Here is a 26,545-nt window from a genome sequence, read left to right as displayed (position 1 = left end):
TTTCCAGTGCATGGGGTGCGGGTTCAATCCCTGGTCAGGGAGCTAAGATCCCACGTGCCTCGTGGCCAAAAAACGAAAACATAAAACAGAAGCAATATTGTAATAAGTTCAATAAAGACTTTACAAATGGTCCACATCAAAAAAACACTTTAAAAAAAAAATCATCTGTCATGAAACCTTGCAGATAACTACACCTTGAAAACGGTGCAGCCCTACTTCATTACTCTGCCTTTGCCATTTCATCCTTCTTATTGATGAGAGAGAGAGAGAGAGAGAGGACGTGTCTGATAGTCAGCATCCAGTAAGATAGAGCAAGTTTCATTTCTTATGTTTAGGTCAAAACATTAGTTCCTTGACTCCCTCTGCCGCCATCTTAATTATAACGTAATGCTCTCTGACCTCCCTGGTGGCTTCTAGATGCCAAGCTCCTGAAGTCCCTGGGTTCTGGCCCTCAGGCTCTTTCTTTCCATCCAGACGTCCCATCTCCTGTTTCTGTTGATCAGGCCCTTCTGTCACCAGCTTGTCCCTCCCAGACTATACAGCCCATTCGTGCATAGTCCAGGCTTAACCCAGAGCTGCTGACTCTGTATCTGGTGTTTTGCCCTCTTCACAATTTTTAGCCAAATTCCAGATTATCCTTAACGAGCAGCTGAGTCTTTCCCCCTAGAGCTGTCAGATTCGGGGCCCTGGGACTTTTCCTTCACTTTCCCTTTGCTCCACTTCACTTTAGCCACACACCAGGCAGAACCCCTTTGCAGTAGCTTTTCTTTCTGCCTGGAATGTTCTACCCCAGTCGTCACCTGGCATGTTTCCATCTTCAGGTTTTTCAATCACATGCTTCCATCTCAAGGAGCCTGCCGTTAAAACACTACTTTCAAAACAGTGGTCAGGGGAGAGTCTCCTCATTGAGAAATATGTCATTCAAATACGACTAAGTTGTTAGTAGCTGAAAGGCATTTGGTTCCAAACCAGCCATGAATAGAGCAGTGAAAAACATGTTCCAGGCAGAGTGAAGAGCCAGTGCAAAGGTCCTGGGGTAGTGTGATCATGGGACAGCCAAGAGGTCAGCATGGCTGGACCGAAGAGTCAGAAAGTAGCAGTGGATGAGGCTGCAGAAGTGGGGGAGCCCACTGACACAGTCCTCGTAGAAACTAGCTTCTCAAGTGTGATCAGCATTATTAAAAATGCAGAATCTCAGTCCCCATCCCAAACCTACTGGATCAGAATCTACAGTTTAACAAGCTTCCCAAGTGATTTGCATACACATTAAATTTGAGCAGCACGGTCATAAATCTCCCATTTATCATGACCTAATCCCCAGGTTTTTTCCACTGTCATTCTCCCTACCTTCCCCAATATGAAGCAGAAGACCAGTCCTACCCCAGTGATTTTAAGCTTTTAAGGAAAAATCAATAGTGTTTCCTTATAAAAAGTTTGGGGAAACCCCGAATAAACCAGTCATTGGGCTACATACCAAAAGTTGGACTTTCTGTTCTTAATTTATTTTATATACTTCCCTAAAATTGGTTGATTCCTTGTTTGGGGGATAGGACTGGTTTTCTTCCCCTAGAGAGCACCACATTTTGTCCATATACTTTCAAATGAAATACTTTGTTCATTGAGGGGGTGTGTGTATATGTTTTCAGTATAATTCCATATTTCTTGATTACTGTATCGTTCTCATCTGTGTTGATCATCCTATTTTATAAAGGCTTTCTCTTTTCCTATATAACCAAAGCATTGAAAGTATCAGGTTATTAACACACTGAAAAATGCAATCAATGATTATCATCTAATGTTTTAATGATCACATTTTTAATCCAATTATGCATGTTTGAATCTTTCAAATTTTCTTTAATTAAAGATTGCCTCCTGGCACTGCTATCAGAAATAAGAAATTGAACAGAATCGAGCCAGATATAATTTAATGTTGAAAGGAAACTGCAAGGATAACTGGGCCGCTCTGGGTTTAATGGTTGACCATGACTTTAAAGCCCTCATACAAAATTTTCTAATTGATAAGAAAAATTTAATCATCTCTGGAGATACTCTGTTTGCATTCAAATAAGGTATTTCTTTTTCTAACTAAACCTCCCCTAACTGATTATTCATATTGTCGTTCAAAATGCTTAAAAGTGAAAGACAGAGTTGGGTGAAATGTAGACTACTTAACACAAGTGTGTATTTAATATAAAAGTCATACATTATTCATTTTTGCAATTTGAATAACTTTGAATTTCGCATCCCTGTTCCTCATCTTTTTCTTTGATGAACTATTAATTATTAAAATATAATATTGTCTGCATACAGCACTGGGATCCTTGAAAGTGGAATATGAGATTCATTCGTTTTCAATTCTTTTATCTTGTAATGCACGGTACCTGCTTATTATGGTGTAATGGAATGAATGGTGGGAGAAGTAGTGTTTCAAATATTTTTCTCAACCAGTTAAGTGTCTGGGATAGGAATGTTTTGAATTCAAATTACTAATTAGGATAAAAGTTGGAAGAAGAGTGCTCTGATCACATGCAGGGATATGTGTATAAAGGCGGATGGTTGAACCTGGTGTACCCCCAAAAGAGTAAAAATAAATAATAAATAAATAATAATAATAAAAATGTAAAAAAAAAAGGGGGAAAAACACTAGTAGATAAGACAAAAAGTAGCAGACAGTTCTTTTAAAAACTTTTAGTTCCTCTTTTACTTACTTTTCTGTGTATTTCTTAGCACTGTGATCTGTATAGGCACATGTTCTGTGTTTATTTCATTTGGTCTCCAGAACCTTGGTTTGGCAATATCTTCTGCTACCCATTACACTTTTGCTATAATTATCTACAGTATATGTTATGTTTCCAAAAGAGTATATAAATAACATATCATTGGTTAAGTATAAAGACGGTAAATTTGAGGTTGAAGGAGTTCAATCACAGGATACTGTTTTAAGAAGTTCCAGCAAAATGTACAACAAGAAAGTTTTAAGGATAACACAAAGAAAACTGACAGCCTAGTATACCCTTTTAAGCTTGGCTTTGCTTTAAGTCTTCTACTAAAAGCTATTGGACACAAGGAAAAATATTTCTTTTCTATTTATTTAATTTTGTATCTCTATGAGATGATGGATATTCAATACACTTATTATGTTACTCATTTCATGATGTGTGTAAGTCAAATCATTATGCTGTACACCTTATATGGTATGTCGATTGTATTTCAATAAAACTACAAGGAAAAAAAAAAAAAGAGCGCTCTGATCAGGATGGCTTTGGCGTCAAACCGCCCTTTTATAATAGGATTCATCTAACAAGTACTTACCTGTGCTTATTCAGTGCCAGACACTCTCCTAAGCCCTTAACTCATGTTAATTCACGCACTACTCTCCTGATAAGAGAAACCTCCAGATAAGGTCATTATTATTATCCCATTTTACAGACGAGGAAACAGTGACAGAGAGGTTAAGTACCTTGTCTTTGGTCAGACCTTTAAGTAGACCAAGTTAGGATTCAACTCCAGGGGCCTGGGAGCAGCCCCTCCACTTTATAACATGCACATGTATGAAGATTTTCTTAGTGGGAGAGTTTAAGCTTTTAGTAGAAAAGTACATTCTTCCTTCCTCCCAGCAGCTGAACTCGGAAAGTACAGTCTTGGGTCCAGCCAGCTGAGTGCCTTGTGGCTGATGCGGATTTTGTGGGCAGTGCCAGAAATACAGGGGTACCATTTCTAAAATTATTTCTAACAAGCCTTATGAGCACCCCTTACGCCAGTGGAGCACTCCTGTGGGACTGAGCAGGAAATGGAATTTTTAGAAAGATCAGCAGAAATTAATGTTGAAGTTGCACTTAGAAAAGTCAAGGGAGAAAGGAAGCAACTCAGGAGTTAATTCTGTAATGCACGTGCATAAAAGAAATTATCGTTAGCAACGGAGGCCCCTGAGAATGTGGCATACCCCACCCCCAATTCTTGCTGTGGCTCTCAAGATGACCTTCTAACACTAATCCCGACCCTCCAATACTTGGCTTGAAATTGGGAGGGCACAGTGTGGCCCCATGGCCAAATCCATTTCACAGTTTTTATATAGCTCCTGAGCTAAGAATGGTTTTTGTATGTCAACCCTAATTAAGTGAAATAATCTTCCTGCAGTCCCCCCACCCCCACCCAAGAGAATCCCATTCTTCTCATTAGTAGATGTATTTTTTTTTATATTTTACTTTATCTATCTATCTATGTATTTATTTATTTATTTTTGGCTGGGTCAGGTCATGGTTGCAGCATGCGGGATCCTTTATTGCGACACTCGGGCTTCTCTCTAGTTGTGGCCTGCGGGTTTTCTCTCTCTAGTTGTGGCGCGCAGGCTCCAGGGTACATGGGCTCTGTAGTTGACGGCATGTGGTCTCTAGTTGAGGCACGTGAGCTCAGTAGTTGTGGCGCGTGGGTTTAGTTGCCCCGCGGCATGTGGGATCTTAGTTACCTGACCAGGGATGCAACCTGCGTCCCTCGCATTGGGAAATGGATTCTTTACCACTGGACCACCAGGGAAGTCCCGTAGATGTATATTTTTAAAATTGTCCTCAGTTATTAGCGTTTTGAACATTGTTAATAAGGTTGTGGAAATGTGTTTGTCATATAGCTACCTATATAACATCTTTGATTTTGCCTCTTGGCTTGTAAAATCTAAAATATTTACTATCTGGCACTTTACAGAAAACATTTGCTAGTCCCTGGCTTAAAACACAAAATAAGCTGTCCTGCTCTCAGCTGAGTGCTTGCCTTGATAAGTCAGGGCTTCTGATGGACCAGAGATCACAGTGGACCAAGTGCTTGCCTTGATAAATCAGGGCTCACAAGGCACTATGCTAAGCCCCTCACATTTATTAGCTTGATTAATTGTCACAACACCCCTGAGAGGTAAATAGTCTCAGTATTCCATTTTGCAGATAAGGGAATTAGCTCAGAGAGGTTAAGATTTTTCCCTAAGGTCACACAGCTCTTAAATATCAGTTGATTCTGAAGCTCATGCTAGAGCTTCAGCAAAGAAAACTCTAACGTACAGTGCTCAGGTTGATGGAGACTCTTTCAGGCTTTGTATGCCTTTGAGGCATTTAGTAATCCAGCTAAAAAATAAAACATATGCACGAACATTCAGGAAGTACATGGCTATGTGAGATATACATGGCTAGGTCTTGGTAGTTTCGGGGAATAATAATAATGGTGATAATACAAGTAATAAGAATTAGAAGTAGAATCGTGTCTGTTATTTATGAGATGCTTACTCTGTTCCAAGCTCTTTCTGAACCCCTTCCTTGTATTGATCTGTTTAATCTTCACAACTGCCTAGGAGGTTTTAGTAACTAAGATCATACAGTTCACAGGTGGAGGAGTTAGGATTTGAGCCCAGCAGGCTGAGAATCTGCTCGTTTCACCAAGGCCTGTAAGGGATGGAGAAATGAAGGTGCTGATGAGGTTTTCAGCGTTACCTGGTATTTCCTGCTCCCCGGCTTACTGTTTCAAAGCCTAAGTGGTATCTTTGAAGAAAGAACCCCATCCGAGTCTCTCTTTTCTCCTTAAGTTTTTGACCTTGGGTCCATTACTTCTCCTTAGTTTCCCATTTCCCCAGCTGTAAAATTAAAGAATTGGACTCAGTTGGTGGTTTTCAAAGTGTCCCTGGGGTTCCCAGCTCAGCTTCAACCCCAGTGGCTGCCCTTTGGCTGTTTGAGTTACCTGGCTCCTGTGTAAGTTTTGGTTTGAAGAAAGGGTTCTTTGGTTCCAGAAGCCACTGACCTAGGGTGGTCTAAGGCCCTTCCAGGTCTCAGCACCCTGAGATCCAATGGCAGTGATGGTGGTGGAGTCAACAAATATGGAGTCCCCTCCGTTTCTGTCCCCCTCACCAGCTCTACGCGCCCCGCCACTCATCCGATTGCATCTTCTATCGATTAAATCAGAACCTGTGTCTGAAGCCCTGGGGTTGATCCAGGAGAGAGAAGCCCTTCTGCATTTGAAGCAGTGGTCATGCCTGCAATTTTCATCAGTCCTGCCGAATTCAAGAGCCCATGTGAGAACTTTATACAAGAGTCATGATCCTGCTGAAACAGTATTCCCTTTTAAAATCCACCCACCTCGGATTGGTGGGGCAGGTGTTTCTGATTTGTCTTTTTATACTTTTCAAAGCCACAGCCTCTTCCTCGAGTGGGTGCTTTAGATGAGGGCTTTGCTGCCACGGGCTTACAGGGATTGTCTTGTCACTGCCTGTCTGCATGCACTGTGCTTAGCTGCAACCCTAATATCAGGTCAGGCCCCTGGGGGAAAACTCTAAAGATTTTTCCGGTCCTTCGGTCTGGAGCCCTTGATCCTGAGGCTGGTTCGTGTGCTGCAGTGTGATGCCGGCTTCACCTACGATACGATGGAGAAATGAAGATGGTGATTTTGTGGTTTGTAATGTCAGGGCCTGTGCTTGGGGCCTTGTGTTGACTATTGGAACAGCCCAGGAAGGGCAGCAAGCATGGGCCCAAACAGTGCCTCCTCCCATCCAAGTCAGCCCCAGCCAAGCACAGTTACAGGGGTTTCCCCCATCATTAGGCCGCTGGCAACCAGGTTAAATTAAAGCCCAAACTTGCCAGTGAGCCAGGGGATGATTCTGTTATCTCCAGCCTTCAGTCCCACGGAAACTGCTTTTGTCATTTTGATTATAGAACTCTATGATGCATTTATTAGTTAATACTTAGTTCTTCTCTTTAAAAAAATGAATTGAAAACCGTTGTGAGAACCAGCCAAGGTTTCTGAGCCTCACGAATGACTGCTGCCTCTTTGCTGGGACCTTAGGCTTCGTGATTTAACCTCTCTGTGCCTTAAGTTCCACATCCGGAAAATTGGAGTATTCAAAGTACATACTCCATAGGGTTGTAAAGTGAAAGGGTGTGGTGGTGGGTTAAGAATAATGAAAGCCTGGATTCCAAACTCAGCTATGGTGTGGTACTTTCCAGCTCTGTAAACTGGGGATGGTAATACTTCATGGGATTGTTTTAAGTATTAAATAAATCAATCTTTGTGAAGCTCTTATAACAGGGCCTGGCACATAGTGTATGTGCTGTTTAGATGTCTGTGACATGTAAATACTTAGAAGAGTGCCTGGCATATAGTAAAAGCTAAATAAATATTGTTTTGTTCAGCAAATCGCCACCAAGAGGAAATTGCCATTTTCATTCTTCTAATATAGTTGATTTCTGTTAGGTTTTTGCCTTAACCCCCAGTTACATAGAACTCTTGGGTCTAAGGATACACATTTGCCCAAGTACCTGTACTGGTTGTTCTGCATGAAGGAGAAGGAGGGAGGAGGTCGTGAGGCTGGGAATAACATTCCTGTAAGTCACAAGTATGTCCATGAAGTAACCTGGAGCCTTGAGGTCCCTGAGAAATGTCCAGGGGCACATGGAGGAGGCCATCAAGGAGCCATTAGCAGGACTAACAGCCTTATTACATCCCTAACAGGAATGAGGGAGGAATTCCAGACTTAAATGCAGGGCTAGATGTTTGAAGACCCAGGTGGAGACTAAAACCTTCTCTGATTTGTGAAAGAAGCTGCTGGATTGATCTACTGAGTCTGATTGGGAGTGTTGTAATATAGTGCCCTAATCTCTGTTGCGCTGTTGCTTCCTGCCTCGGGACCTTTGCACATGCTGTTCTGACAGCTTGACGTGATCATCGTTTCCTCTTTTGCCCCCATGATTCAATATTCACCTAGTTAACTTTAGCTTCTTTAGCTGCGTCAAAGTTGTACAAGCTCTGGTATCAAGGTGTCTGGGTTCATATCCTAGTTTTGCTACATAGGAACTAACCTCTTCTGTTCCTTGTTTTCCTCATAGAGTTATTGTGGGATACCATTGTTGGGTCTCAGCTTAAATGTCATTTCTTCTACTTAACAGAAGACCCCTCCACTTTTGGGAAAAGAAGAAGCCTACTTTCAGGGCCATCATTTTACAAGTTCAGGGCTGTGGCTTGGTTAGGTTTCACTTTGATTTGAACCTTGGGTGAAACCATAATGAAACATAACCAACTTTGAAATTACACTTTACCATCGGCTTCCAGTTTTCTTTTCCTGCTTAATCTCTCATGAGTGTCCCAAAGTTTGTTCACCTGATTATTAGTTCATAAGGATTAGATGGAGAAGGGGTCTGTGATGAAATAAGATTGAGTATAACCGAGTCACTTTGCTGTACACCTAAAACTAACACAACGTTGTAAATTAACTATATTACAATAAACATTAAAATTTAAATCAACATTAAAAAGGACAGTACAATATATATTAGTATACAGAATACCTCATTAATAATTTTAATTTTGATTATGTATCGAAATAATATTTAAAATACAATGTGGACTTCTCTGGTGGTCCAGTGGTTAAGACTCCGCGTTTCCAATGCAAGGGGTGTGGGTTCGATCCCTGGTCGGGGAACTGAGATCCCACATGCCATGTGGCACACCCCAAAAAAAAAAATGGATTAAGTAAAAACATTAAGAAAACGAAAAAAACATATATTGAAGAGGGGCGGGTTAAGCAAAACCAGGTGTGTTCCTTTCCTGCAGGACTTAGTGACTTGACTGTGCTGATGTTTCGTCTGTTTCCTGGGGGACGATGGAGGGCCTGCAGTGTTGCCCAGTGTTCACCGCGGAACCCATTTTTCATGAAATACAGTGCAGCACGATGTCTCGAAGCACACCCTGGGAAGCGCTACTTTGTTTTCCTTGGCTCTCCTGCCACCACATGCCAGCGCTTCTCGGGATGTAAACAAATGTGAGACTCGTGATGTGGCACCCGCACGCTGAGGGTTTTGGCTGTGTGTCTGCAGCATAGAACCACTTACCACTGTGCTTTTCTTTTCCCTCTTCCCCCAAACAGAGAAGGAGACCTTTCTGGATCCTTTCGTCCTCCGGGACCTCCTGCCTGCATCCCTGGGCAGCTATTACCGGTACCCAGGTTCTTTGACGACCCCACCATGCAGTGAAATCGTGGAGTGGATAGTCTTCCGGAGGCCTGTCCCCATCTCTTACCATCAGGTAGCTATGTAGCCCCCAGAGGGCTTCTGATTTTACTTGTTTTGTGTTGACTTAACTACCTAACATTGCTAGAGTATATCGGGGTGAGGATTTTTTTTTTTTTTTTTTTTTTTTTTTGGGTATCCTTTGCTTCTCGTTGATTCTTTTCATTCTTTCCAAGAAACATGTTTTTGCACCCAAGAACTGTAAAATAGAAAACATAGTTGCTCAGCCACAAATTAACTAGCTGAGGAGAACTGCAGGCATGAAATCAGGTATCTGGTAAGTATTCAAACTTGAGATAATAGCTACCCTCCGTGATGCTGGCTTTGTGCCAGGAACTCTTTTGAGCTCTTTACGTGTGTTAACTCGTTTAATCTTCATGAACAACAGTCTTATGAGGTAGGTGCTATTTGTACCCCCCCATTTTTATAGAGGAGAGACAACGGCAGTGTAGTAACTTGCCCAAGGTCACAGACTCGGTTACCAAGCCAAGGGGTCTGATCCCAAAGATCACGCCCTAAGCCACTGAACCTACCCAAAGTTCAGAAAAGAGAAATTTGTATACATGAAGAAATGAAAGCAAAAAAATCCGTTGACTGAGCTCTTCCTGTGTGATAGGTGTTCTATATCTGGTCAACTTAGTTGCAAAACAACACAGAGTTGGGTATGTTGCACAAAGATGGTACACATAAGGACATCGTGGTTTGGAGAGATTGGGTAACACACCCAGGGATTCTTGGTTGATGAAGGTTGAAGCCAGAAACCAAGCCTGGGTTTCTCTGATTCCAAACCCACATTGCCAACCCCTACGTGGAGCTGCTTCTCTCTGAGTGTGGTCTGGCAGATGCCATAGGAAGGTGGGTTTAGGCTGAGCACTTGACTGTGGGTAGGAATGTGGAGAAATGGAGATGAGGTTGGAGGCAGTGTCAGAGGAAGAGGATCCACCAGGGGATGAGGGACCTTGAAATCACCTCAGGAGGAATAGTAGATGAAAGAGGGAATTGGGGGGACATGTAAGGCATCAAAAATGCAGCAGATGCAGAGGTAGAAGAAGAGGAGATTTCTTCCCCATAATTTCAGAAAGCAGAGCCAAGAACGTGGGTAGGATTTGTAAGGAAGTGAAATTGAGCCATTAACCAGGACTGTCTAAAAAATGCAGCATTCTTATCAGAGCCATCCGTAGGCGTGTCTCCCCAGCATTGCACAGCTAAGGGTAAGGCTGATGTAGAGGGAAGGGGGAAGTTTTGAAATTATGTGATAAATATCAGAAATATAACTGAAGAAGACATAGGCAACAAGGCTATGGACCTGGCTGACATGGGAAATAGTCCAAAGATTTTCCTAACAAGGGCAGGGAATACAGAAAAGGGAGAGGGGGAAATAGGATTGGGGTCCTGGTTAGGGCTGTTTGGGGTGTCAGAAACAGAAACCCACTTAAAGTAGCTCCAGTAGGGGGAATAATTGAAAGAAACCATAGACAGAACACCCTGAGATGAGGCCATCGTGACCAGGACTGTGACTAGTAAGTGAGGCACAAGCTTTTACCCTCTGCCTTGTAGGGGCCACTCTTACATCTTGGAGTTTCTGCCATGGCTTCGTGATTCTGTACTTTTGCAAAATTCTGGTTCCTTCTCCCAGTTTGAGTGTGGCTTTCTTTGGAGGGAATTGGAGCCCCGTGTGGTTACTCTAGTACCAGTAGACCTTTCAACTCAAGGGCCAGCTACCAACTGACAGTAGCCTGGGTCTTGCCTCAAGTATTCAGGAAGATGGATCCAAATAGACGTTGGCCAGCAGCACATTGACTGGCCTTGGGTCACGTCCCCATTTTTTAATAAATCAGCAGAGGTGCTGGTCATGTCCTGAGACATCAGTGTTGCCACTCGGGGCGGGGGGGGGGGGGGAATGGAGCAGGTTATCTGGACGGAACTGTGTGCAGGAGAGACATCCCACCCACAAAGATAGGTGGTGGGAGACTAGGGGGAACAGGTTTATTTGGCCTCACAGCAGTTGGCAGGCATTGTACTTTTAGATTTTTTTTTTTCTTTTAATTCCTTTGTGTTAAAAAAAAAAGGACTAGCAGTCTGGTTGGTGAACAGGATCTGCTGGCCTTAAGGAGATAATGAAATATAAAACAAGTTTTCTTCCTAACGGTGAAGCCAGCATTGTTTTATTAAAATAAAATAAAATTGCGGTCCAAATATTTATATCCTCAAGGTTTGGGGGACAGGGCTTTGAAAAGGGATCCTTTTTGTTGATTAAGATAAATGCTTTTGTCCTCCAAGATAGAAAGGCTTGAGATAATGAGGTTAAAAAAAATTCCACTTTGGCTTTTTTGTTTCGTTCTGTTTTGTTTCTCGGAGGGTGCCCTGTGAGGGGGAGGCGTGGAGAGGTCATTGTTTAGTTAGGGGGAAATAGGGCCGTTATCACGTACTGGGTTTTATTGCCGTTCAGTGGGTCTAAACAAAAGGCCGAATTTTAGGCTTTGATGTCTTGTCAAGTATTTGTCAGTTAGAAGCATTTTGACATTTGGGAACTGGGTACCTTAAAGTGCTTTGTTAACATCTTTTCATGTTTCTGTTCTGCTACCCATACACTCAGAGAGAGAAATAATGAAAGCGTTCTTCTCTGCGCCTCCCAATATATATGACCTGTCTGTAGGTAGTGTTGTTGTAAGAAAATAGTAAAGAAATAAATGAATCCTCCTGGTTCCCCAGTTTCTTTACTCTTAGCCATCTTTAGATAATACGTTCCTTGTATCAGACACAGCTTCGTATGTCCTTTTCTCTCTCCCAAGGGAGGAAACAGCTCATTTTCATGTGGCCAAACTGGTTCCTTGCTGGTGAGCTGAGCAGAGGTCACAGCTGTGTCAGTCCTCAGACAGGAAAGCGTTAGGCATCCAAGTATTATCGTTTCCGACCTTCCCACCCCGACCCTGCCACATTCTTTCTGAAGTTAGCACAGAATGTTCATTTCAGAAAGGCAAGGAGCCGAGTCAGAGAAGCCAGGCGGACAGAATTCCATGCCTGCTTCTATCAGCAGGAAAACTTTCCTAGTCCCTCATCCTTCTTTTTTCTCCAAAGGCTCTTCTCTTCTCTCACATAGTGTGGGTACCGCCGGCAGTGCGAAGGAGAGCAGTTTCACCCTAAAATAGAATGCCAAGCACAAAGTGTTGACTTCTGTGATGTGGATTTCTTGAAAGTCTTCCTGAGTAAATATGAGCAACTCCTTATTTTCTCTCTTTTGTGGGTCTCCTCGGGCATTCAAACCAGCCCCGCAGCTGGTGACCTCTGTGATAATCTAGATCTGAACACGGTGTTGCTAACGGAATCACACGTTGGTGGCTTGGTTGGTGAGCAGTCAGCATGGCTTGTGTGGCTCCACTAAAACACTGACTGTAAATATCTGGCAAAAATGATGCCGTGATTTTGTCACCCAAACAACATGGCGGCACCCGCAGTCCTGCTGCAGGAGGTCAAAGGAGCAGGACACGCACGTTGAGATGCGGGCCCACCTTGCATTCGGGGGCGTCAGGGAGCATGATTGTTTACAATCCAGTGTCCTCGGATGTGTTCTGTTCTAGAACAGTGGCTCTCAGATGATAGTGCTTTGGCCATTGGACACTATCCCAACCTTCCCCTTCCAGGACTGTTGGCTTCCGTAGTTTTAAATATGACACTGCCTATAATTTTCCCTAGCATGCGTTTTATTTAAGTGCCTCTTGGAGATGCTATCAAAAAGGAAAATAAATATCAAAAAGGCTAGTTTACTTGCTTTATTTGCATGACTTTTTTCACTGCAGTTGATTTTTTATTGAAATGTATAGTTGATTTACAATATTGTGTTTGTTTCTGGTGAACAGCAAAGTGATTCAGTTAAATACAATTTTTTCTAATTATTTTCCACTATAGATTATTACAAGATATTAAATATTGTTCTCTGTTACACAGTATATCCTTGTTGCTTACCTGTTTTATGTAAAGTAGTTTGTGTCTGTTAGTGCCACGCTCCTAATTTATCCTTCTACCACTTCCCTTTCCTCTTTGGAAACCGTAAGTTTGCTTTCTACATCTGTGAGTCTGTTTCTGCTTTGTATTCTGTATTCATTTGTATTATTTTTTAGATTTTACACATGTCACATCATATAATATTTATCTTTTTCTGTATGACTTACTTCACTTAGTATGATAATCTCTAGGTCCCTCCATGTTGTTGCAAATGGCAATATTTCTTTTTTTTTTTTTTATGACTGAGTAATATTTCATTGTGTATGTGTGTGTGTGTGAGCGTGTGTGTGTGGAGGGGGTCACATCTTGTTAAACCTGTCATCTATTGATGGACATTTGGGTTACTTCCGAGTCTTGGTTATTGTAAATAGTGCTGCTTTGAACATTGGGGTGCAGGTATCTTTTCAAATTACAGTTTTTGTCTTTTCCAGATATATGCCCAGGAGTGGGATTGCTGGATCATATAGTGGCTCTATTTTTAGTTTTTTAAGGAACCTCCGTACTGTTTTTCATAGTGGCTGTACCAGTTTACATTCTCACCAACAGTGTAGAAGGGTTCCCTTTTCTCCACACCCTCTCCAGCATTTATTATTTGTAGGCTTTTTGACAATAGCCATTCTTACCAATGTGAAGTGATACCTCATTGTGGTTTTAAGTTGCATTTCTCTAATAATTAGCAATATTGAGCATCTTTTCATGTGCCTGTTGATCATCTATATGTCTTCATCAGAGAAGTGTCTATTTAGGTCTTCTGCCCAATTTTTGATTGGGTTGTTTGCCTTTTTGATATTGAGTTGTATGAGCTGTTTGTATATTTTGGAAATTGACCCCTGTCAGGTGCATTATTTGCAAATGTTCTCTCCCATTCAGTAGGTTGTCTTTTTGTTTTGTTTATGGTTTCCTTTGCTATGCAAAAACTTATAAGTTTGATTCAATTCTACTTGTTTATTTTTGCTCTTATTTCTTTTGCCTTGCGAAACTGGTCTGAGAAAACATTGCTACCATTTATGTCTGAAAATGTTTTGCCTATTTTCTCTTCCAGGAGTTTTATGGTGTCTTATCTTATGTTTAGGTCTTTAAACCATTTTTAGTTTATTTTTGTGTATGGCACGGGGGTGTGTTCTAACTTCATTGATTTACATGCAGCTGTCCAACTTTCCCAGCACCACTTGCTGAAGAGACTGTCTTTTCCCCATTGTATATTTTTGCCACCCTTGTTATAGATTAATTGACCATAGGTTTGTGGGTTTATTTCTGGACTCTCTATTCTGTTCCATTGATCCATGTGTCTGTTTTTGTGCCAATACCACACTGTTTTGATTACTATAGCTTTATAATATTGTCTGAAGTCTGGGAGGGTTATACCTCCAGCTTTGATCTTTTTCCTCAAGATTTCTTTGGCAATTCAGGGTCTTGTGTAGTTCCATGTAAATTTTAGGATTATTTGTTCTAGTTCTGTGAAAAATGTCATGGGCAATTTGATAGGGATCGCATTAAATCTGTAGATTACTTTGTGTAATGTGGCCATTTTAACAGCATTCCTTCTTCCAGTCCAAGAACATGGGCTATCTTTCCATTTCTTTGAATCATCTTCAGTTTCCTTTATCAGGGTCTTATAGTTCTCAGTGTATAGGTCTTTCACCTCCTTGGTTAGGTTTATTTCTAGGTAGTTTATGTTTTTTTGATGCAATTTTAAAAGGATTTTTTTATACTTTCTTTTTCTGCTATTTCTTTGCTAGTATAAAGAAATGCAGCAGATTTCTGCATCTTAATGTTTTCTTAAAATTTGTTTATTTATTTATTTATTTATTTATTGGCTGTGTTGGGTCTTCGTTGCTGTGTGTGGGCTTTCTTTAGTTGCAGTGAGTGGGGGGGTGCTCTTCGTTGTGATGCATGGGCCTCTCATTGCAGTGGCTTCTCTTGTAGAACACAGGCTCTAGGCACATGAACTTCGGTAGTTGTGGTATGTGGGCTCAATAGTTGTGGCACACGGGCTTAGTCGCTCTGCGGCATGTGGGATCTTCCCGGCCCAGGGCTCCCCTGCATTTGCAGGCAGATTCTTAACCACTGTGCCACCAGGAAAGCCCTGTGTGTTAATCTTGTATCCTGGTACTTTGCTGAATTCATGTATTAGTTCTAATATTTTTTGTGGGGGTCTTTAAGGTACATGACTTTCTTTTTAACCAGTGTTGTCTCAGTCAGAAAGAGGAGAGCAACGCCTTTGAATTAAGAGCATGTTTCATATGGAGCCAAACTGTTCCGCTCTTGGCTACCTACTTCATCCAAATTCTCAACGACTCTACTACTCTGTGCCTCAGCTTTCAGTGTAGAGAGGAAATGATTACAATACCTACTTTCTGGAGTCAGTATGGAGATTAAATGATGGCATGTGTGCAGAATGCTTAGACGAGTGCCTGGCCCCACAGGAAGGGCTCAGGAGATACTAGGTGGGTTTTTTTGCCGTTGCCTTTTTTTGTTGCTGAAGCCATTAGGGCAGCACTGTCCAGTAGCAACTAAACAAGCCCCATACATCGTGTAAAATTTTCCAATAGCCACGTTCAAACATGTAAAGAGAAACAAGTGAAATTAATTTGAATATGTTTTATTTAACCAATAAATAAAATACGCGTGTATCCAAAATATGATCGTTTCACCATGCAGGGCAGGCCACACTTCTAGTGGAATAGCCACGTGTGGCTACTAGTGGTTGCGCCTGTCACATTTATCTCAAGGCCTTAACAACTAACAAATCACTTAATTCAGAATGTTTCTATTCCAGCACTACATAAAGTGCAGTGATTTGAATAAAAACGGTTTTTTAAATGATGGGTGAAGATGCAATTTTTAATCCATAACAGATAGCTTTCATTGTTAATTATGGTGACATCCTCTTCTTTTTATAGAAGGCCTTTCTATAATCACCTTCCTGCAGATCTGTCTGTAGCTACAGGGGGAGGTCATGGCCTGTAGTTAGCTAGCTAGTCTCAGGTTTTATTTTTGCAGCCATGGTTCAATAAGTAAGACTTTGGATGCTCTAGCCTATTGGGAATTTAATGTTCCCTCATTATTATCTGGTTTACCAATGAGGCAACCAAACAGGGCCTGACCTGTCACCTCCCAAATGTATGACGAAACTCACGTCCCCATGGCCTTAGGTATGACGTTACAGTTCCTAATGTTTACCCTGGAGTTTATTATTATTCCTATCATGGACTCTGGCTTTATTTAATTGCCATTCTATATCCATCCTATGAAATATTGTGCACATCAGCCTTTTAATGGTTCATAATTATATTACTTTTGGTTTTCTCTTGTTTGCCCCCTTCAGCCAAAAGATGTCCCCTCCCCACATCTTATGGCGACCCACAAACGGCATGAGTAGATTTCAACTTTCCTTTGATTTGAACCAACAGATTAAAAACTAATTACTCTCTGTAATATTTTTACAATAAAAACTAAGTTGAAATGATTTATATACACTTCCAGCCAACACATTTGCAATTCAAGGTTAAAATTGTTTTTGAAACAGCACCAGTTAAAATGCAATTACAACTCCCCAAGCAGGGATAAAAGAAAGACGTGTTTTACATGTTCACTTCAAAAGTTAAAAAGTCAATTAAATATTATAGAAATAAAACCTTTCATTTATTTTCACTACATGATAAAGACTTCATTAGGTATGTTAAAGTAAAGAGAACTCCAAGTGCGTTTATTACCTGCTTCAGGAAAAGAATAAGATGAAGTACAGGCTCTGTGAGGTGGACTCCGTTTTCTCCTTGCAACTGCCGTCTCATTCATGGCTCCCAGTTCTTCCTGTGTTGGGCCATAGGCTCTTTCTTTCCAGAGTGCAGAAAAACTCAAATAGGTTTATATCCCCGGTCGTGAAATGGCAGTAGTGGCTGCCCTGCAGGGTAGGGCCTTTGGAGGTCAGCTAAAAGAAATTCTTTAGGGACTTATACTACCATCAGATTCAGTTTTTTTGCTACAGTGTTGCTCTTTCAGTGAGTAATGCGGAGGGTCTGTTATGCGTGTGGTATGAAGTGACTGAAAGCATGAAAAACAGAGTTACACAGACCCAGGCTTCTAATCCGCACTTCACCTCTCAGTTCCTGTGTGATCTTGGGCAAGTGACTTAATGTCCCTAAGCCCAGGTTCCTTGTCAGTCAGTAATAGTGATGAGGATGATGTAATACCACGTTACTGGATTTCTGTGAAGGTTAAGTAAGAGAAAGCATGTAACATTCTTGGCACATTGCCTTGTGTGTAATCAATGCTCAGTAAATATTAGTTGCTAGTGTGAGTGATACAATGATAATATTAATAATAATGTTACTTTAATGTTATTATTTTGAGCCAAGAACAAGTTAGAAACCGAAAACAATGTTTGTGAAGTGCTTGACAAAGTACTGGCACGTAATAGGTTTGATACATAGACATTATAAGGTGCAACTATGCATTATACATATACACCGACACACTGTAGATGTATAATGTATATGATAAGTGCATTCTACATGTATGTTACACATGTATAGTGTAGCTCTGTATGCATGATGTACATTGTAAATATACGTGTATATTATAAGGAGGAAAAGGAAGGAGGCGCCACAGAGCTTCTTATAAGAGTCATTGTAAGCTTAGTACACAGTCATAGTTACCACATTCCTCATAAAATAAGAATAGTAGTAATGACAGTGATACTTATTGAGCACCTTTTGTGTGTTAGGAATTATTCCAAACACTTGATCTCTAGGAATTCAGCCAGTAGTAACCAAAACCACATGAGGGGGGGTAATGATGTTAGCTCCATTATACGTGTAAGAAAACCAAAGCACAGAAACATTAAATACTTTGAGGTCACCCATTTAGCAAGTCGAGTGTAAAAACAGAGTTCTTAACCCAGGTAGTGCGTGGAAGCGTTTTGCGTTTGGAGAGGAAGACACAGGCCAGATCATTAGGACTCCAGGGTCAGAACAGGAGGCTGTTGGAAGGTACTGAACAGAGGTGAGTGACGTGATCTCATGTACATTTTAGAAGGATCAGGGCATGGCTGTTAACTAGATTGAGAAGAGTCAAACAGATTACGCACCAGACATGTGGACCAGGCAGAGGCCAGGAGACACAGCTTTGTAGCTTGCTCCATGGGCCCAGCGTTACACAGGGCTGCCGTGGTGCACAGCTCCGGGAGCCACCTTCCTCCTGTCGTCTGCTCTGTAAACAGCATCCTGTGGAATCCAGCAAAGCAGAGGTCCCGGTGGTGGCCAGGTTCTCCTTTAGCGAGTTTGGGTTTCAAGACGAGGGGAAGGACCAAGAGACCACCTACCTGCAGCAGCTGTATGAGGAGTCGCAGTAGCTCTCGGTCCCAGGTGACTGCTGATCACCTGCCAGAGTGAAAACTACAGACCCCCCTTGCCAGTCTGGGGATTGTGGAAGTTCCCACTCAGTGGCCAAGCCTGCCCGTTACCAACAGGAGAGGCCACGGGCAATTTTCATTTAACTTAGAGGAATGACAGTTTTCGTGAACGCTGCCAACCTACTGAAGGACATTTGATGAGTCTGCTAAGCTTGTCCTCCTTTTTCCTCGTCGATGCAACTGTCAGGGGAAGCTATGATTCAGGTGACAATAAAATATTGCCCAGGTCATCAGTTCACTCTCAGAAGCATCACGCCCTTCCTTCGAAATCTTCGGGCACGTGGAGTTAATGATGAGGATGTGGATGAGCTTTTAAGCCATAACATGTCATTAAGCTGTAAGAGCAATTTAAGAGAAAGCATTTTTGTGTTAAATTCAGAACCTGCCTCTTTTTACAGTTATGTGACTAATTCTTTCCTGTGGCATCAGAAATAAACTTTTTTGGAGAACTAAATGCTAGCTGTGAAAGAAGCAAGTATTCGAGAGAATAAACAAACCGAGTCACATTGCCGAGGGTCTCCCAGGCCATCCTTTCCTGGCATCTCAGAGATGAAAGTATTTGAGGACAGATGGCTGTCTCTTCCAGAAAATTTCTGGTCTGACTTGCTGCGTATGGCAGCCCAGTCCATTTTTCTAAAAAAAAAAAAATCACCCTTGAAAGTTAAGGAATTCCTCCCTCTATTCAACTCACGTCTCTAAGGCTTTAATTTAAACCAATTTCCTCTTCTTTGGCCTTCTCTGGACATGGAGAAGAGCTGGTCAGCATCTTTCACATACAAGGCCTTTAATCAAATTACTCCTTACTCGCCTTTTCTTCAGGCAAAACAATTCCACTTCCTTTAACCTTTCCACACAGGATTTACCCTCCATGCCTTTAATCATTTTGGTTGGTCTTTCCCTAGACTGTCTCCAGAGGGTCTTTGTTAATTCCTTTCATGTAATTTTAAGAAGTTATTTTCTCTGAGAAAATCTGGAAAGTTTCTCTCACCTTTTGAGGCATTCAGTTCTGGTTTTGATCGTCCTCTCAAGTGGGTACACCTTGCTAGGTTGAGTTGATTTTTCCTTTCAGCACCTCCAATTATTTTCATCTGAGTGGGTCACCTTTGGACAGAGTAAACAGCCCGGCTTTCTTAATGTTTCTGCTTTTATTGCCTTTCTCCCTTCATTATAAACAGGGAACATCAGAAGGAAGAATGGGAAGAAAGGCAAATTCTAAATAGCAACTATGTGAGTTGTTGCAAGAGACGTTATGTGAATTGTAGAGAATTAGAATAGTGGGGGAATAATAGGCTACTTTTGCTTCCAGGGTGGTTGAGAGACCACCCTGTTTCTAGTACCTTGATGAAAAAGCAGAAAAGGTTCCATGGTTTATTATCGCTTTCCAAGCACAGGAGAATTGGAGGGGACATGGAATGAGAAGTGGATCCATATACTTATATGATTTTTCTTGACTATGTAAATTCATTGCCTTCTCATGCAAAGAGAGGGAGTGTCAGACTGGAAACTAGTCATTTTCTATGTCGTTCTCTGAGGCTGTTGCAGAAACACTGGGGTTCGTGCCAGGCTTCAAGACACACCCATCCAGAAATCCGAGTCCTAATTCTCTTGTTATCTTATCTGTTGGCTTAGCCATCTCCTGGTCCTGGAAGTCTAGGGCAGCCACTCCATCCCTGCTTGGGACGTGCTTTTCTCACACCACCCCACCTTGTAATTCTCCTCTGCAGAAAGCACTCCAATTTGGCAGTCACGGAGCCAGATGGGCCAGAAAGAGTTCATTCTGTTTCTCTCCTCTTTATTTCATTTTCTTCCCCCAGCTCAAGGGGTTGGTATTTTTGGTGGCTGGGCATTTTACATTACACTCCATTTCTTTGGTGACAAGAATAACTTTGTGGTCCATTGAGAACAAATCTCTTGTCACTCAGCCCCTGCTCTATCCCTCTTATATAATAGAATGACCTTTTCTCCCCCCCAGTAAACAGACTGTTGAGGGCCACAAAGAATACCTTTTGATAGAAAAATATGATCCAAGAGTGCCGATTTTTTTTTTTGCTTTGCTTTCCCATAAAAGTTCGGGCAGCAGTCTTACAGGAAATGTTTCCTGATAGTAGTCGTGATGATAGCAGCTAATCCAGACTAACAGCTGACTGGCTGCTACGTAGGTTTTCATCGTTTCAGCAACCCGAAGATAGGTAGTACTAGTATTGTATCTGTTTTACAGATGAGGGAACTCGAGTTGCAGAAAGCTTGGATAGTTTGGCTATGATTACCCATCTGGTAAATGTTGAACTTAGGTAGTGTAACCAGAACGGCGTGGGTTTGGCAACTTTGGGACTTAGCAACTGCTGAACTGGATCCCTCGTATGTAAGAAGATGCTCCATGAGAATTAAATCGTGAATATTTATAGAGCTCTGATGTTCCAGGAGCTCTTTTAAACACCGCACGTGGATGATCTCATTTAATGCTGACCCAAACCCTATCGGGTCGATGCTGCTGTAATTCTCACCATTTTAGTGAGGAAGAATTGAGGCTCAGAGAAGTGAAGGAACTTTCTCAGCGTCACCAAGTGGTTGAACCTTGGAGCCAGAATTTCCACGCAAGCAGTCTGGCTCTAGACCCTACCAATTTCACTAGAACTCTGTGCTGCTTCCTGTAATACTGAAGTGCTTGCAGGGAAGAGGGAAGGGGGGTCTGCAGAAAGACTGGGCCTTCTTCCGAGACACAAACTGCAAAAGACCTGTACACCCTCAAATGAAGTGTTTTCCTGGTTAGTTGGCAGGACATAAACCACAGCCAGGTAAGCCCATCTGCGGCGATTCCAGCAGGCAGCCTGTGTCCTGCTCGGTTTGTCCCACTCGACCTTGGGCACCTCCTACCATCTTGTGTTCTTGTCACCCGTACTGGCTCCGGACCACATAACTTTCTAACTGATGTTCTTTTTTTCTCCTTTTCTCTGATTCGCCGTTCAGCTCGAGGCTTTTTATTCCATCTTCACCACGGAGCAGCAAGACCACGTCAAGTCAGTGGAATATCTGAGAAATAACTTTCGGCCACAGCAGGTCCTTTACGACAGGGTGGTGTCCAAGTCTGCCGTCCGTGACGCCTGGAACCATGACATGACGGACTTCTTAGAAAACCCACTGGGGACAGAAGCCTCTAAAGGTGCGTTTGGTTTAAGTGCCCTTGCCCAGAGGAAGAGTCCGTATTATAAATTACTGTAAATGAAAAGGAGTTCAAAACTAGCCAAGAGTTGGAACTTGGCCTTAAAAGCATGTTTCTCTGCTAGAAGAGACTTGTCTGGATGATAAATAGAAGCATTTGTGGGAATAACTTCACCTAATAGATATGTTCAGAATTGCCCTTTTGACTAGTAACATATCAGTCCTTCTCTCTGTAATTTAACCTTGTCGCATCAGCACTAACTCGTTGATATCTTAAAGCTTTTTGGTGTCATTCTTAACTGTTTACTGCTGTGATGAGATGTTTGTCTCTGAGCTCAAATATCAGGGCCTCAGACTTGCCCCTAATACCCCCGTCTCCAGCTTTCTTACTAACTTGCATACCAGGCAAGAAGTCACCCTCCAGCTCTCCACTCCCATCAGACATCACGTGGCCTCTTAACACTATTATTTCAATTCCCATATCTGATAAATATAAGTTTCATAATTTTCATGTATCTTAATCTTTTTCCATTTCTCCTTTCTCATGTGAAATGACTGTGGATTTCTCTCCCAGGAAACTAGCAAGTCTGATTCAACCCTTGCTGCCCCACCTACATGCTCTGTGATTTATCATAATTGTGGCTTAGAGCTTGGGAAACATTTAGAGGAATAAGGCTCGTTAAAGTCCGAGTATTTGGAAGGGAGGAAGAAATAAGAACGAATTTCCTTTGGGTGTGAAAAGATGGGTCTTTCCCAAGCCAGTGCTTTGCTTTGAAATTGTGAGCTTGGGTAACATGGGGGAGCGCGTATGTCACCTGTCGACCCTGGTAGTAGACTGTGGTATTTTTAGCGTGGTAAGTTTATGCAGGGGTTTTGTTTCCAGAGTGCTGCCACCTCCAATAAAAGGGACCAGTTTACTGGCATATGACCTTTATAGGAACAAGGGGAGTGAGATTATATTCCAGAAATAACTGCATTGACGTGCACTCTGGTGATAAGAATGAGCCCATTTTCCAGGCTCATATATCTGAAAAGGAGCTGAAAGAAGAGGAAAGGGAGTTTTAAGAATGTGATCATTTCCTTCCTGTCTGTGTGGTTTTGTCTGAGGATGGGGAGGAGAAGCTAGTCTGGCCAGGTTCCGTCGAGACATACTTGAGATTCAAGTAATTTGGGGCTGACACTTTTCAAGGGCATCATTTATCAGCTGGGAACAGTGGGAGGGTTAAGAAGCATGCGAACCTGTAAAACACCTCAGGGTGGGTTGGCATGGAGAACCTCATTTGGGCTATTTTTTTTAATCCAAGTTAAAAATAAACAACCAGACTCTGATGCTTCCTCCCGAGAGAATTTGCTTGGGGAAAAGAAGGACTCTTAGGGTTGACTGTTTTGCAAGAGGTGAATACAGAGAATGTGAAGGGGGTGAGGAACTTATACCACAAGTCAGTGTAAGACCTGGTAGCTCAGAATTGCTGACGTTACGACAGTTACAAAGCTCTTTCCTCATAAATGGGCTGAGCATATGATGTGTCGGCTGTGCAGAGAGGATGCATAGCCCTTCTTACCCAAGGAAGTTAGAGAGGATACTGGTTTCCATTGCATTACATTGTCACAGTGGCCAGGATCTTCCACCAAATGGGCTTTCTCTGAACTTGAGCAGAGCCATGGACCCATTCTTTTTTTTTTTAAGCTCTGTATTGGAATATAATTGCTTTACACTGTTGTGCCGGTGTTTGCTGTACACCAAAATGAATCAGCTGTATTTATACATATATCCCCATATCCCTGCCCTCCCACAGCTCCCTCCCACACTCCCTGTCCTGGCCCTCTAAGGCATCACCCATCATCAAGTTGATCTCCCTTCCTTATACAGCAACTTCCCACTAGATATCTATTTTACATTTGGTAGTGTATATATGTCAGTGCTACTCTCACACTTCATCCCAGCTTCCCCTTCACCCCCCACCCCATGTCCTCAAGTCTGTTCTCTACACCTGCATCTTTATTCTTGCCCTGTCACTGGGTTTGTCAGTACCATGTTTTTAGATTCCACATATGTGAGTTAGCATACGGTATTTGTTTTTCTGGCTTACTTCACTCTGTATGACAGACTCTAGGTCCATCCACCTCACTACGAATAGCTCAGTTTTGTTCCTTTTTATGTCTGAGTAATATTCTGTTGTATATATGTGCCACATCTTTATCCATTCATCTTTTGATGGGCATTTAGGTTGCTTCCATGTCCTGGCTATTGTAAATAGTGCTGCCGTGAACATTGTGGTACATGTTTCTTTTTGGATTGTGGTTTTCTCTGGGTATGTGCCCAGTAGTAGGATTGCTGGGTCATATGGTAGTTCCATTTTTAGTTTTTTAAGGAACCTCAGTACTATTTTCATGGACCCATTCTTAGATGGAGGGAATCAGTTCTTCATTTTACACGGTTCCAATGATCATCGTGTGTCCATTGATGGCTCTTAAGGGTAAATATTAAAATGTTTTGTGATCTTTGTAGAGAAAGAGAGATGTAGATGCAGTCCTCTCTTTTTTTAAACATACTGCTGGAGTGTAACATACAGAAAGTTGCACACAGAATATGCACACAACTTGATGAATTTTCACAAACTGAATATACTAGAGTAACAAACACCCAGTTCAAGAAACTGACATCATTTGCTTCCCAGAAGCACTTCCATTTCTCCACTTCTGGACACTATCCTTTCCCAGGGGTAACTGTGACCATGAATTAGCCTTGCCTCCTGGCCAATTTCATATACATGGAATCAGGAAGTCCTCTTTTGTGTCTTGCTTCTTTTGCTTTACACTGGCTCGGAGAGTCATCTATGCTGTCACACGCAGTTGTAGTTTGTTCTTTCTTGTTGCTGAATTTCCTTGTATTACTCTACCTGAATTTATCCATTTCAATATACATGAATATATGGATTATTTCCATGTTTTGGTGGTAATGAAAGCTCTTGAACATGGCTTTTAATGAGCACGTGGACATAGCTCTGTTGGGTATGCACCCGGCAGTAAAATGACGACAGCCTAGAGGACCCGTGTATTTTCAGATCTGGTTAGATACTGCTGCACACTTTCCAAGCACGGCTGTATGTACCACTTTACACTTCTGCCAGTAGTGTAAGAAAGTTTCCTATTTTTTTAACATTTTTTAAAAGCCTAATTTACATACCATAAAGTTCAGCTGTCGTGAATGTACAATTCAATAATTCTTAATAAATTTATAGTTGTGTAGTCATGACCACATCCACTTTTAGAACACTTTCATCACCCCAGCAAGTTCCTTCATGCCCATTTGCAATCAGTTCTTTCTCCTAACCTCAACTCCAGGCAACCTCTGATCTGCTTTTATCTTTCACTTGACGTTAGGATTTTAAGATTTATCCATATTGTAGCATGCATCAGTAGCTCATTTCTTTTTATTGCTAAATAGTACCCCTATTTGTTTCTTTCAATAACAGCTTTATTGAGATTTAATTCACATACCATAAAGTCCATTCTTTTAAAGTGTACACTTCAGTGGTTATTTTACATTCACAAAGTTGTATGATCATCGCTACTGTCTACTTTAGAATATTTTTGTCACCCCCCAAAACAAATTCCATACCCATTAGCAGTCACTCCTTTTTTTTCCTGTCTCTCATTCCTTCCTAGCCCTAGGCAACCACTTACATACTTTCTGTCTCTATGAATTTGCCTATTCTGGACATTTCATATAAATGGAATCGTACAATATATGGCTTTTTATCTCCAGCTTGTTTCACTTAGCATCATATTTCCAGGGTTCATCCATATTTAAGTGTGTATCGGAATTTCATTCCATTTTACGGCCAAATAAGATATCATTGTGTGGCTAGACCACATTTTGCTTATCCATTGATCAGTTGATAGATCCCACTTTTTGGCTCTTACAAATATTGCTGCTGTGAATATTCGTGTTCACATTTTTGTGTGGACTTATGTTTTCATTTATCTTGCATGTAAACCTAGGAGTAGAATTGCTGAGTCATAGGGTAACTCTTTGTTTACATTTTTTAAGAACTGCCAAACTTTTCCCAAAGCAGCTGTACCAGTGTACATTCCCATCAGCACTCTTTGAGGGTTCTGATTTCTCCGCATCCTCACCAGCACTCGTTATACATCTTTTTTTTTTTTTTTTTTTTTTTGGCACACGGGCTTAGTTGCTCCACGGCATGTGGGATCTTCTGGAGCTGGGATCGAACCCGTGACCTCTACATTGGCAGGCGGATTCTTAACCACTGCACCACCTAGGAAGCCCTGTTATACATCTTTTTATTTTAGCCATCCTACTGGATATGAAATAATATCTCTTTGCAGTTTTTTTTTTAAGAATTTTTAAAAATTTATTTATGTATTTTATTTTTATTTATTGGCTGTGTTGGGTCTTCGTTGCTGCATACGGGCTTTCTCTAGCTGCGGCGAGAGGGAACTCCTCTTTGTTGCAGTGCACGGGCTTCTCAGTGCAGTGGCGTCTCTTGTGGAACATGGGCTCTAGGCACACAGGCTTCAGTAGTTGCGGCACATGGGCTTATTAGTTGTGGCTCACGGGCTCTAGAGCACGGGTTCTAGAGCGCAGGCTCAGTAATTGTGGCACATGGGCTTAGTTACTTCATGGCATGTGGGATCTTCCCGGAGCAGGGATTGAACCTGTATCCCCTGCATTGGCAGGTGGATTCTTAACCATTGTGCTACCAGGGAAGCCCCCTCTTTGTAGTTTTGATTTGCACTTCCCTAATGACTAATGATGTCCCTATTTGTTTTTAAATGATGGTCCTATTTGTTTTAAATTTCATAGAACCATGGTCCACGTGACCAAATGCTCCTCCTTGTATTCCCCAAGACAACTCAGGTGGTTCCACGGCACCAAAGGCTGAAAGCCAGCCGCACATGCCAGCAATCATCA

At 41.8% G+C, this 26,545-nt stretch overlaps 1 protein-coding gene across 4 annotated transcripts in view; it reads left to right on the top strand.

Moving 5' to 3' along the window:
* PTPRG (protein tyrosine phosphatase receptor type G) overlaps window positions 1–26,545 on the top strand; it is a 690,680-nt gene that overhangs the window by 542,040 nt on the left and 122,095 nt on the right. For all 4 annotated transcript variants that reach the window (XM_057705084.1, XM_057705085.1, XM_057705083.1 and 1 more), the window contains exons 7-8: window positions 8,891–9,048; window positions 21,415–21,607. In XM_057705084.1, the coding sequence (XP_057561067.1) occupies window positions 8,891–9,048; window positions 21,415–21,607 (351 nt within the window). The remainder of the gene's footprint in view (window positions 1–8,890; window positions 9,049–21,414; window positions 21,608–26,545) is intronic.

Source organism: Hippopotamus amphibius, chromosome 13, assembly GCF_030028045.1.
Source record: "Hippopotamus amphibius kiboko isolate mHipAmp2 chromosome 13, mHipAmp2.hap2, whole genome shotgun sequence".
Classification (NCBI taxonomy): domain Eukaryota; kingdom Metazoa; phylum Chordata; class Mammalia; order Artiodactyla; family Hippopotamidae; genus Hippopotamus; species Hippopotamus amphibius.
This window is presented reverse-complemented; position numbering and strand designations above follow the sequence as displayed.